The sequence below is a fragment of the Athalia rosae genome, chromosome 3 (assembly GCF_917208135.1).
Source record: "Athalia rosae chromosome 3, iyAthRosa1.1, whole genome shotgun sequence".
Lineage (NCBI taxonomy): Eukaryota > Metazoa > Arthropoda > Insecta > Hymenoptera > Athaliidae > Athalia > Athalia rosae.
Window position 1 is genome coordinate 15,741,638 of NC_064028.1, and position 11,982 is coordinate 15,753,619.

Sequence of the window (11,982 nt, forward strand, 5' to 3'; positions counted from 1 at the left end):
AAAGTAGGTATTTGTATCAGGAGAACATGAAACCCGAGGAGGTGTTCCGAGACCTGGTGCCTCATCATGCACATGCATTCAATCCGTCGTATGCAATCCTGCTATGATATGCTACGTTAGATAGAAAGAGCGAATGATTGCATGCAGAACTAGGCATACGCCTGCCCGTGTATTCAATCGTTCAATCGTGCTTTCACTCAGCCCGGAACTGATAATGTAGAGCTCTAGCATACCGGCCCTGAAAATTGAAAGTTTGCCCAAAATTAGGTATTTGTATCAGGAGAACATGAAACCCGAGGAGGTGTTCCGAGACCTGGTGCCTCATCATGCACATGCATTCAATCCGTCGTATGCAATCCTGCTATGATATGCTACGTTAGATAGAAAGAGCGAATAATTGCATGCAGAACTAGCCATACGCCTGCCCGTGTATTCAATCGTTCAATCGTGCTTTCACTCAGCCCGGAACTGATAATGTAGAGCTCTAGCATACCGGCCCTGAAAATTGAAAGTTTGTCCAAAAGTAGGTATTTGTATCAGGAGAACATGAAACCCGAGGAGGTGTTCCGAGACCTGGTGCCTCATCATGCACATGCATTCAATCCGTCGTATGCAATCCTGCTATGATATGCTACGTTAGATAGAAAGAGCGAATAATTGCATGCAGAACTAGCCATACGCCTGCCCGTGTATTCAATCGTTCAATCGTGCTTTCACTCAGCCCGGAACTGATAATGTAGAGCTCTAGCATACCGGCCCTGAAAATTGAAAGTTTGCCCAAAAGTAGGTATTTGTATCAGGAGAACATGAAACCCGAGGAGGTGTTCCGAGACCTGGTGCCTCATCATGCACATGCATTCAATCCGTCGTATGCAATCCTGCTATGATATGCTACGTTAGATAGAAAGAGCGAATGATTGCATGCAGAACTAGGCATACGCCTGCCCGTGTATTCAATCGTTCAATCGTGCTTTCACTCAGCCCGGAACTGATAATGTAGAGCTCTAGCATACCGGCCCTGAAAATTGAAAGTTTGCCCAAAATTAGGTATTTGTATCAGGAGAACATGAAACCCGAGGAGGTGTTCCGAGACCTGGTGCCTCATCATGCACATGCATTCAATCCGTCGTATGCAATCCTGCTATGATATGCTACGTTAGATAGAAAGAGCGAATAATTGCATGCAGAACTAGCCATACGCCTGCCCGTGTATTCAATCGTTCAATCGTGCTTTCACTGAGCCCGGAACTGATAATGTAGAGCTCTAGCATACCGGCCCTGAAAATTGAAAGTTTGCCCAAAAGTAGGTATTTGTATCAGGAGAACATGAAACCCGAGGAGGTGTTCCGAGACCTGGTGCCTCATCATGCACATGCATTCAATCCGTCGTATGCAATCCTGCTATGATATGCTACGTTAGATAGAAAGAGCGAATGATTGCATGCAGAACTAGGCATACGCCTGCCCGTGTATTCAATCGTTCAATCGTGCTTTCACTCAGCCCGGAACTGATAATGTAGAGCTCTAGCATACCGGCCCTGAAAATTGAAAGTTTGCCCAAAATTAGGTATTTGTATCAGGAGAACATGAAACCCGAGGAGGTGTTCCGAGACCTGGTGCCTCATCATGCACATGCATTCAATCCGTCGTATGCAATCCTGCTATGATATGCTACGTTAGATAGAAAGAGCGAATAATTGCATGCAGAACTAGCCATACGCCTGCCCGTGTATTCAATCGTTCAATCGTGCTTTCACTGAACCCGGAACTGATAATGTAGAGCTCTAGCATACCGGCCCTGAAAATTGAAAGTTTGCCCAAAAGTAGGTATTTGTATCAGGAGAACATGAAACCCGAGGAGGTGTTCCGAGACCTGGTGCCTCATCATGCACATGCATTCAATCCGTCGTATGCAATCCTGCTATGATATGCTACGTTAGATAGAAAGAGCGAATAATTGCATGCAGAACTAGCCATACGCCTGCCCGTGTATTCAATCGTTCAATCGTGCTTTCACTCAGCCCGGAACTGATAATGTAGAGCTCTAGCATACCGGCCCTGAAAATTGAAAGTTTGCCCAAAAGTAGGTATTTGTATCAGGAGAACATGAAACCCGAGGAGGTGTTCCGAGACCTGGTGCCTCATCATGCACATGCATTCAATCCGTCGTATGCAATCCTGCTATGATATGCTACGTTAGATAGAAAGAGCGAATAATTGCATGCAGAACTAGCCATACGCCTGCCCGTGTATTCAATCGTTCAATCGTGCTTTCACTCAGCCCGGAACTGATAATGTAGAGCTCTAGCATACCGGCCCTGAAAATTGAAAGTTTGCCCAAAAGTAGGTATTTGTATCAGGAGAACATGAAACCCGAGGAGGTGTCCCGAGACCTGGTGCCTCATCATGCACATGCATTCAATCCGTCGTATGCAATCCTGCTATGATATGCTACGTTAGATAGAAAGAGCGAATAATTGCATGCAGAACTAGCCATACGCCTGCCCGTGTATTCAATCGTTCAATCGTGCTTTCACTCAGCCCGGAACTGATAATGTAGAGCTCTAGCATACCGGCCCTGAAAATTGAAAGTTTGTCCAAAAGTAGGTATTTGTATCAGGAGAACATGAAACCCGAGGAGGTGTTCCGAGACCTGGTGCCTCATCATGCACATGCATTCAATCCGTCGTATGCAATCCTGCTATGATATGCTACGTTAGATAGAAAGAGCGAATAATTGCATGCAGAACTAGCCATACGCCTGCCCGTGTATTCAATCGTTCAATCGTGCTTTCACTCAGCCCGGAACTGATAATGTAGAGCTCTAGCATACCGGCCCTGAAAATTGAAAGTTTGCCCAAAAGTAGGTATTTGTATCAAGAGAACATGAAACCCGAGGAGGTGTCCCGAGACCTGGTGCCTCATCATGCACATGCATTCAATCCGTCGTATGCAATCCTGCTATGATATGCTACGTTAGATAGAAAGAGCGAATAATTGCATGCAGAACTAGCCATACGCCTGCCCGTGTATTCAATCGTTCAATCGTGCTTTCACTCAGCCCGGAACTGATAATGTAGAGCTCTAGCATACCGGCCCTGAAAATTGAAAGTTTGCCCAAAAGTAGGTATTTGTATCAGGAGAACATGAAACCCGAGGAGGTGTTCCGAGACCTGGTGCCTCATCATGCACATGCATTCAATCCGTCGTATGCAATCCTGCTATGATATGCTACGTTAGATAGAAAGAGCGAATAATTGCATGCAGAACTAGCCATACGCCTGCCCGTGTATTCAATCGTTCAATCGTGCTTTCACTCAGCCCGGAACTGATAATGTAGAGCTCTAGCATACCGGCCCTGAAAATTGAAAGTTTGCCCAAAAGTAGGTATTTGTATCAGGAGAACATGAAACCCGAGGAGGTGTTCCGAGACCTGGTGCCTCATCATGCACATGCATTCAATCCGTCGTATGCAATCCTGCTATGATATGCTACGTTAGATAGAAAGAGCGAATAATTGCATGCAGAACTAGCCATACGCCTGCCCGTGTATTCAATCGTTCAATCGTGCTTTCACTCAGCCCGGAACTGATAATGTAGAGCTCTAGCATACCGGCCCTGAAAATTGAAAGTTTGTCCAAAAGTAGGTATTTGTATCAGGAGAACATGAAACCCGAGGAGGTGTTCCGAGACCTGGTGCCTCATCATGCACATGCATTCAATCCGTCGTATGCAATCCTGCTATGATATGCTACGTTAGATAGAAAGAGCGAATAATTGCATGCAGAACTAGCCATACGCCTGCCCGTGTATTCAATCGTTCAATCGTGCTTTCACTCAGCCCGGAACTGATAATGTAGAGCTCTAGCATACCGGCCCTGAAAATTGAAAGTTTGCCCAAAAGTAGGTATTTGTATCAAGAGAACATGAAACCCGAGGAGGTGTCCCGAGACCTGGTGCCTCATCATGCACATGCATTCAATCCGTCGTATGCAATCCTGCTATGATATGCTACGTTAGATAGAAAGAGCGAATAATTGCATGCAGAACGAGCCATACGCCTGCCCGTGTATTCAATCGTTCAATCGTGCTTTCACTCAGCCCGGAACTGATAATGTAGAGCTCTAGCATACCGGCCCTGAAAATTGAAAGTTTGCCCAAAAGTAGGTATTTGTATCAAGAGAACATGAAACCCGAGGAGGTGTCCCGAGACCTGGTGCCTCATCATGCACATGCATTCAATCCGTCGTATTCAATCCTGCTATGATATGCTACGTTAGAGTGAAAGAGCAAATGATTGCATGCAGAACCAGGCATTCGCCTGCCCGTGTATTCAATCGTTCAATCGTGCTTTCACTCAGCCCGGAACTGATAATGTAGAGCTCTAGCATACCGGCCCTGAAAATCCAAAGTTTGCCCAAAATTAGGTATTTGTATCAGGAGAATATGAAACCCGAGGAGGTGTTCCGAGACCTGGTGCCTCATCATGCACATGCATTCAATCCGTCGTATTCAATCCTGCTATGATATGCTACGATAAAGAGAAAGAGCAAATGATTGCATGCAGGACTAGCCATACGCCTGCCCGTGTATTCAATCGTTCAATCGTGCTTTCACTCAGCCCGGAACTGATAATGTAGAGCTCTAGCATACCGGCCCTGAAAATTGAAAGTTTGCCCAAAAGTAGGTATTTGTATCAGGAGAACATGAAACCCGAGGAGGTATTCCGAGACCTGGTGCCTCATCATGTGCATGCATGCCTTCAATCCTGTCTATTTAATCCTATTTCTATAATGTCTCATCAAGACACTAGCTGGTTAGTTGCTCGCAGGCCTCAGCATATGCTTGCATGTGAAATCAATTATCCATCCACACAAACTGGAAATGATCATGTGGAGCTGTAAAATATCTGCCCCGAAAATATATACATTCTAGCTAAAAATAAATTTTGGTATCAGGAGAACAGGATAGGTGAGCAGGTGTTTTAGGTCAGGGCCTGATTTGGTGATGGCTAAGTTGTGAAGGATGTCAATGATTGATTTATGCAGATAATAAAGAAGAGTCAAGAAATCATTTTGAGAATAGTTGCTAGTTTATTGTTCGGTCATGCAGGTAGAATACTCATGACAATTGCTTCACTAGAATGTCTATCAAATTCAGAAGATGAATATTTATTCTAATATGCATTACAATATTGGTCTCGTAATGTGAGTGGTTTCAAGCTATGAAGACTGAATGTTTCATTCATACGTTAACAATCATTTGCGATGAATGTATGTAACAATTTACGAATCAAAACTAGTAGATATGAACACATTTCGTGTTGAAAGTAAGGAGATGCTCCACAGTGAGTGCCACTTTATCATTGTGGTACTGGCTTCTCCTGGCGAGTCCAAACGATTGCTGATTGCGTGGAACGTCGATGTTCTGAGTACTGAAAAAATGAGATATCTCTCTGAGTATTGGGTCTGGCTTGATTCATTTGACGGATTCGTATTTTTGAGGTCAAAATTGACCATGAAGCAGTCGTTTCAACGACTCGAAAAATATGATATCCTGGTTCTTAAAAGACTCCCAGTCCCTCCTCATTCTCCGTGCCGTTGCTTTCCAATGTATTTCGGTAACAAGAATTCGATGATGAGATAAAAGGTAAGTAAAATGTCTTGAGAACTGAACTTCATTTTTTATTCAATTTCAAAATAACATTCAACTGTATCTAACAAATGTACGCACACATATACAAGTTGCCTAATAAGATATACGATTTTCATGTGTTTCTATTTACGACAGTCAGTGATTGGAATGATATAAGTATCGCAAGAGTATTGGAATAAAGTGCTGAATATAATTATAGAAATAAGATCAATTGCCTGTGAGTACTTCCAAGTTTAACGCACGCAAAATGTCTTAGCAATGGTATTGCAAAATATTATAATGAATAGGTATGTATATACCAAGCATAATTGGTACTGCTAAAAAATCTGACCTCAAAGAATATACGGCCAATTTTCCATTTGACATTGTTAAAACATGAATTTTAATGCGCCGTAGAGGCATATAAACAAGTATTCAATGTTTTTCAATTTTTACAAATTTTTTCACGTTCGTAAATATATTTCACAACTATGTTTATCGCTAAACGTCTAATCAATGCCACTTTATTCATATCGATCATCGCTTGCAATATTTTGCATACAAATAGACAAATTTTTGTTTAAAAGACAACTCTTCGATTGCGTTGTAACGGCAAAAATGTACAGGCGAAATTTTTCTGATTTTTTCATGAAGATTTTGTGAATCAATCAACGATCGCGTTCAATTGTGATTCGTCATAGGATTAAAGTGATAATAAATTATGATATCACCATGTCTGCACTTTGATACAAGAGAAAGAAGTTGTTGCCTTTCACAAAATTCGTCAGCGTTTGATATTTGTTTCCTAAAAATAGTTATGTGGAACCTACGACGTACAGATATTCTTTAAAACACTAAAATCCATTGTATAACAATTCATTGCTGCCCAAAAAATACCAATATCAGAAAGTTTTGATGCCACTTCCAAAAGGAATGTTTGGAGAAAGAAAAACAACATCGACAAAAAAGCTAAGAAAAAGTAACATACATACGATCAAAATTCACTAATTACCCAGGAATTAGAATCGGCATGATTATTTAAATGTTCCCATCGGAAACTGGCAAGCCTTGGGAGGAATGCATTACCGTTTGTTAACAATCAGTAAAATGTACTTGAATACGAAAAAACTTTACCACAGACACAGCTATAGGCAATTTCAAGACGCCTTGGAACAAAAAATTATCGTATAATACTTAAAACAACTACTTGTTCCATTTTTTATATTGAAGTAAAATGGGATAGAAGTATTCTCGAGCTGACCTAATCTATAATATGTACATTCTGTCGGTTATTGGACAAATATTTGACGAAAAATTCAATGTTATTAGCAATTTATGCATCATTGACTTAATAGTTAATAAAATAAATTAAATTTAAGTCAGAAGCCTCGATGCCTCGTCAGGATTCTATGTATACTTAGATTAAATCTACTATAAGTAGTTATATCAAGTTCAATTTTGATAATATTACATCATTTATATTGGTACGGAAATATCCCAATATATGTGTAAGTCAGGCAGCTGCTAGTACGGTTCATCTATTTTCATTTTTGAATCAACAAATTCAATATTCACCATCTTATCAATCATAGTTAATCTGACGCATCACACAATAACTAATAAAGAACAAAGCCATGATTACTTACAAGTAATGCAGCGCTGCTGTATTGAGAAAAACATGATAAGATATTATACGTTTTGAAGTGTAATCGGCGGAAAATTCATCACCTATTATCTATACGTATTTTGATTTAGTCAACTTGATATGTTTTCTACAATGATATTTATGACAGACGAAAAAAACAACGTAAAAAATCAAATAAAATGAAAAAAAATCCAACCCGCTACGAGTTTTTTCATCATTACATTGATTTTCCGTGGGCTGTATGCACAAAGCTTGCTCTTAGCATATACAAGTTACTTCAATAGTTATAATTTGACTACTTCCGAAGATTGCACATAGCTCAAATATTATTGATACTCGCTTATTTATCCGGAGATACTTATAGCAGAAAATCACACACAATTACGCATAGCTATTTATATATACTTTCAAGTGTGATCAAAGTAGGCCTTATCGACGTACTATGTATGACTTGAGCTATATTTTTTTTTTTTTAATTGCAATCGATTCTATTATTGCGAATTCTGATCCTGTGAGCTCTCCTCGTCACCAGTACCACTTCCACCAGCCGCCACGTCCAAAGATTCAGGATCTAGTGACAGACAATAACTGTAAACGATTAAATGAACTAACCAAATTAAATAAGTACGAGTACTTAATGATCTGATACGTTGATCCCACTTAACAGTTAAATTCATTCAATAATTTTTAATATGATCGTAACACTTCAGAGCATTGAGGAAATCTATTGACATTTTTTGTCCTCTAAATCGTAGCAAAACCGAATTATTCACAGCACAGTTATGCAGTCAGAATGAGGTATTTGAGAGTGTGAAATTGAGTAACAATCGCTGATTAAAATATTTACCAGGACAGGGAGATCCTTTGATTCTGCATGTGTTATAGCTGCCACAATTTAAGCACTTTAAGCCAACGACATGAAACTTGACGGTGGACTCCTGCAAGATAAACGATCATATGAGTTAAAACTAAAGAGGATTCTGGGAAATCATCAGGTTATGATTCTGAAAGCAAGAACCATTACAGTTACGATGATAACAGATGTACAAGTATATTCTCACCTCATGACAATCCTTACACAATATGTCGGCCTTGTAATCCTTGTACTCTGGAGGCATGGGTGTTAGGGATACTTCGTTGTCTAAAAATCTCCAGAGTTCAGACATGTCAAGAAGAGAAACCTGGCAGGTGGGACATGCGTAGTGTCCGGAATGTAAAAGTTCTTCAAAGCAGGTACGATGCAGTAGATGCCCGCAATCAGGAATGTGACAGGGAATTCTACTTGTATGAATATCATCCAAACAGACTGGGCAATTTGCATGTGAAACATTTTCGACGCACTGGAAAAAATTATGCTTTATATTGCACCGTCTTTATACATTCATATACTAATGTTTGCATTCTGTCTATAAAAATGTTCCCCAAGTTCTTAAAATAATGTATTCATTCATCATTCAACTTCAACTTTGCAGTGTCTATACACAACAACTAGACACTATACATCTCAAATCTATTTTTACACTCAGTTCTTGATATTGCTCAGTTGAAGAGTTAAGATCCATACCTTATGACCATTTTGTAGTTGCACCGGCAAGCACATATTGCATTTAGCACAGTGGAAAAACCTCTCACGTCCCCCAACTCTGCAAATACCGCAGCCATCGCAGTGATATTGATTTTTGTCTTCGTCGTCAAATAGATTACATTCCAGACATGTGTATTTTCCAAATCTGCAATGGCATTTTTGGCAGGTGGCCTGTACAGGTTGACGTGTATCGCAGAGGACGCATATTAATTCCGTGACTTCTTTTCTGTTTACAGTATGTGCCTCTTGTTCATCGTGGCAAAATCTGCAGGTATATACCTTGTTGCAGCACGGTGTCTGTAAATATTCAAATGCGTTGGGTCTTTGAAAACCTTCCAAACAACCAAGCAATATTTCTGCTTGTGTTTGAACTCCATAAGTTGACGAGTAATTACTATGATAGACAGTAATCTCATTATTAGCTGCTTCGATATATATGTATTAATCCTCAGTAGAGTCGTGTAATTAATGTTAGGCATATATCTCTAACCTGGTGTTTTCTACTCATTGTCAGTGTGAATATTCACTACACGAGGAGAGTATAGTATAACACGCATGTGAGCAATGAGCATGCATATATTTTATTGATCCGCTGTGTAAATGAGCATATAAATACACATAAGCTTGCTTTGAAGCCTACCAAGTTTCAATCTGCCAAACCAGACTTGTATGTAAAATATTAACTGTAACTAATTATGAGAGGAATAATCCAAATACAAAGTATGAATGAGGGCTATAATTGTTAAATACGTATTATTTAAAGAGCACCAGTTTTCTATAACAGTTTAAAGTAGTGATCCAAACATACAGAAATTGATTTATGGTTGTTGAGTCAGTGTTAGCTTTTGCGAATAAATCTGAATTAAAGAAAACGGAAGTTCCTATTCTTTCTTATATGTCAGATAGAGATAGAATACTGAAATATGTCATCGTGGGGCATACAAAAGTTAGTGATCGTAAACCATGGCAGGCTGCTGCAATAATTTGTAGGGCTGAAATGTACATATGTAACATACATACTAGTTATATGATTCAGAAATTTAACTGTGCAATGGTTTGAGTACCACTGACCAATAATTGATTTTATTGAATAATTGAACGACAAATGCACAATGCCTTGCTTGTAAGTTGAAATAATGAAATTCTAATGGCATAATAGGAATGGGGTTTACATAGGTCCTCTCTAGCTGAGGATTCATCCTACTGATGGAAAAAAACAGAAGCTGTAACGATCAATGTCCGTAAACTATCAATGATGATGCAATGCTGATCATTGAATTTATTGATTGAACTCTTGATCGAACAACAGGTTGTTGGATTTAGTGCGGTGCATAGAACGGTAGGAAGCGTATGCATTAAAGTTTGTCTTCATTTTAAAATGCATTCAAAACGGTTATCACGTCTGTTTCACGTGGTGCTCCAAGATATTTATTACAGGGGTAGTTGAATTCATATTTACACTTTGCCGTTGATATTGATAAGGTACATCGCACGGAGATGACGACAAGTACCACAACCAAGACCACGGAGATAATATGAAGATACATAAATTAGGAAGATAAAATAATTTGTTCTTAACAAAAAGGCACTAATCTTGAACAGCAGATTATTCGCGAGTATTCGGAGACGAAAAGTGGGCCAATAGAAAGCACAACAATTTTATTGCATATCAAAATTGAAGGGGAGGAGAGGGGCGGGAATAAAAGTATGAAATAATAAAAAATTAACTTTTTACTAGTAAATAAAGGAGGAGGGGAGAGCAGCACACACTCTAGTCACGCACGGATAATGATAATCGACTTATGGTAGGGAAAATAGAATCTGAACAGAAAAGGTATAGGAGCGGGGAAATTTATAATTTTATAAAGATAATATTCTTACCACAAATTTAGATTTTCGTTTATAATGTGCACAACCATTACCCTCGTCTGTTTGATCGGCTATTTCTTCAGTTGAAGATTCATTTTCCTCCGATTCGACTTGCTTTACATCACTGTCCTCCATTATAGTTTTGTAATTAGCACAAAACCAGTTGCTTGTTTAAACTATTAACACAGGTTTGTGATAAAAGTTCGGACAGAAGAGCGGGGAAAAATGTCCTTGCCAGTTAAATAGGAAAACTTATTGCAATTTACTCTCACTGGTATATGAGTTAAGCACGCAACCCGCAGTTCACTAACAAGGTCAAAATCAAATAATTTTATCTGTTACTAATTTTTCCGTAGGGAATCTTCAGACATTTCTAGAGATATGTCGTGATCAACACGTCTCACTACCCCTCAATTATATCCCAGATTACGCCTTGAAAATATATGAAAACAAATATTAGTAACTTGACAGGTTACCCGATACATTTTGACCAATTATCCAATTAATTTCAATCATACTTGAGATCAAAGACGCACTTCACCATTGAAATTTTAACCGTATCGATCACATTACAAGTTAAATAATCGGAATTATTGAAATAAACTACCATTTATGATCAAATTTAAAAGCTCTCAAGAGATTTTTTTTCACGGACTGCGAACAGTCGAAATCCAAACGGAAGTTCTGCCGCATAGCTGATACAGTTCCACAAGAAACAAACATCCGGTCGAGTAAGACATTATGAAATGTTTTTTTTTAATTAAGCGATCAAAGACAATAGATCGGAGAGGTGGGTTGATAATTATACTTATGCACTGAAGATATCAAAACAACTCGAGGGATTACTGAGACATTTTCAGGACTGAAATTTCAAGTACCGAAACTATAGACGATTTTCTCTAGGTTAAACTGCAGGGTACACAATTTTTTAAAAATGACCAATATGATATTCGAAACTGGCGTTTCAGAGGAAGAAAATTAACGTTAATATATCTGCATAACGAGCTATTTAGCGCGCTTATAACTTGACCGAAATTCAAAACTAGAATATAGGATAAATAAAATTTGACATTTCGTCATCGAGCTCTTTAAAGCCGAGCTTACATTGGACCGCGACAAGAATTAAGTGTAGTTTCACTATTGGCTTTCAGAATCGAACGTAGCAGTGATCAAATGCATTACGCATGTGCGTTGATTCAACAGCCAATAATTCATTCTAGATTTGGTTAACGTCGCCTTGTCGCTCCAG

General features: G+C 39.2%; 1 protein-coding gene across 2 annotated transcripts; it reads right to left on the reverse strand.

Moving 5' to 3' along the window:
* Positions 1 to 5,671: 5,671 nt before the first annotated feature.
* On the reverse strand, positions 5,672 to 11,592 carry LOC105690409 (RING finger and CHY zinc finger domain-containing protein 1). 2 transcript variants are annotated; one of them, XM_025746553.2, is made up of 6 exons: positions 11,252 to 11,590; positions 10,746 to 11,165; positions 8,844 to 9,161; positions 8,341 to 8,619; positions 8,127 to 8,217; positions 5,672 to 7,850 (listed from the first exon to the last, which is right to left on the reverse strand). In XM_025746553.2, exons 2-6 carry the CDS (start codon positions 10,866 to 10,868, stop codon positions 7,771 to 7,773), a joined length of 891 nt encoding a protein of 296 aa, XP_025602338.1. In that variant the 5' UTR covers positions 10,869 to 11,165; positions 11,252 to 11,590; the 3' UTR covers positions 5,672 to 7,770. The 2 variants fall into 2 exon arrangements, with proteins under 2 accessions (XP_025602338.1, XP_012263617.1); XM_012408194.4 differs by having other exon boundaries at positions 5,672 to 7,867; positions 10,746 to 11,592.
* Positions 11,593 to 11,982: the final 390 nt, after the last annotated feature.

Excerpts from the sequence above, each read along its gene's own strand:
- LOC105690409 (XM_025746553.2), bottom strand. The coding sequence starts at position 10,868 with ATGGAGGACAGTGATGTAAAGCAAGTCGAATCGGAGGAAAATGAATCT. Across the intron at positions 8,620-8,843 it reads AACTACAAAATGGTCATAAG|TGCGTCGAAAATGTTTCACA; the intron begins GTATGGATCTTA and ends AATTTTTTCCAG. Across the intron at positions 7,851-8,126 it reads CAAAGGATCTCCCTGTCCTG|ATCCTGAATCTTTGGACGTG; the intron begins GTAAATATTTTA and ends GTCTGTCACTAG.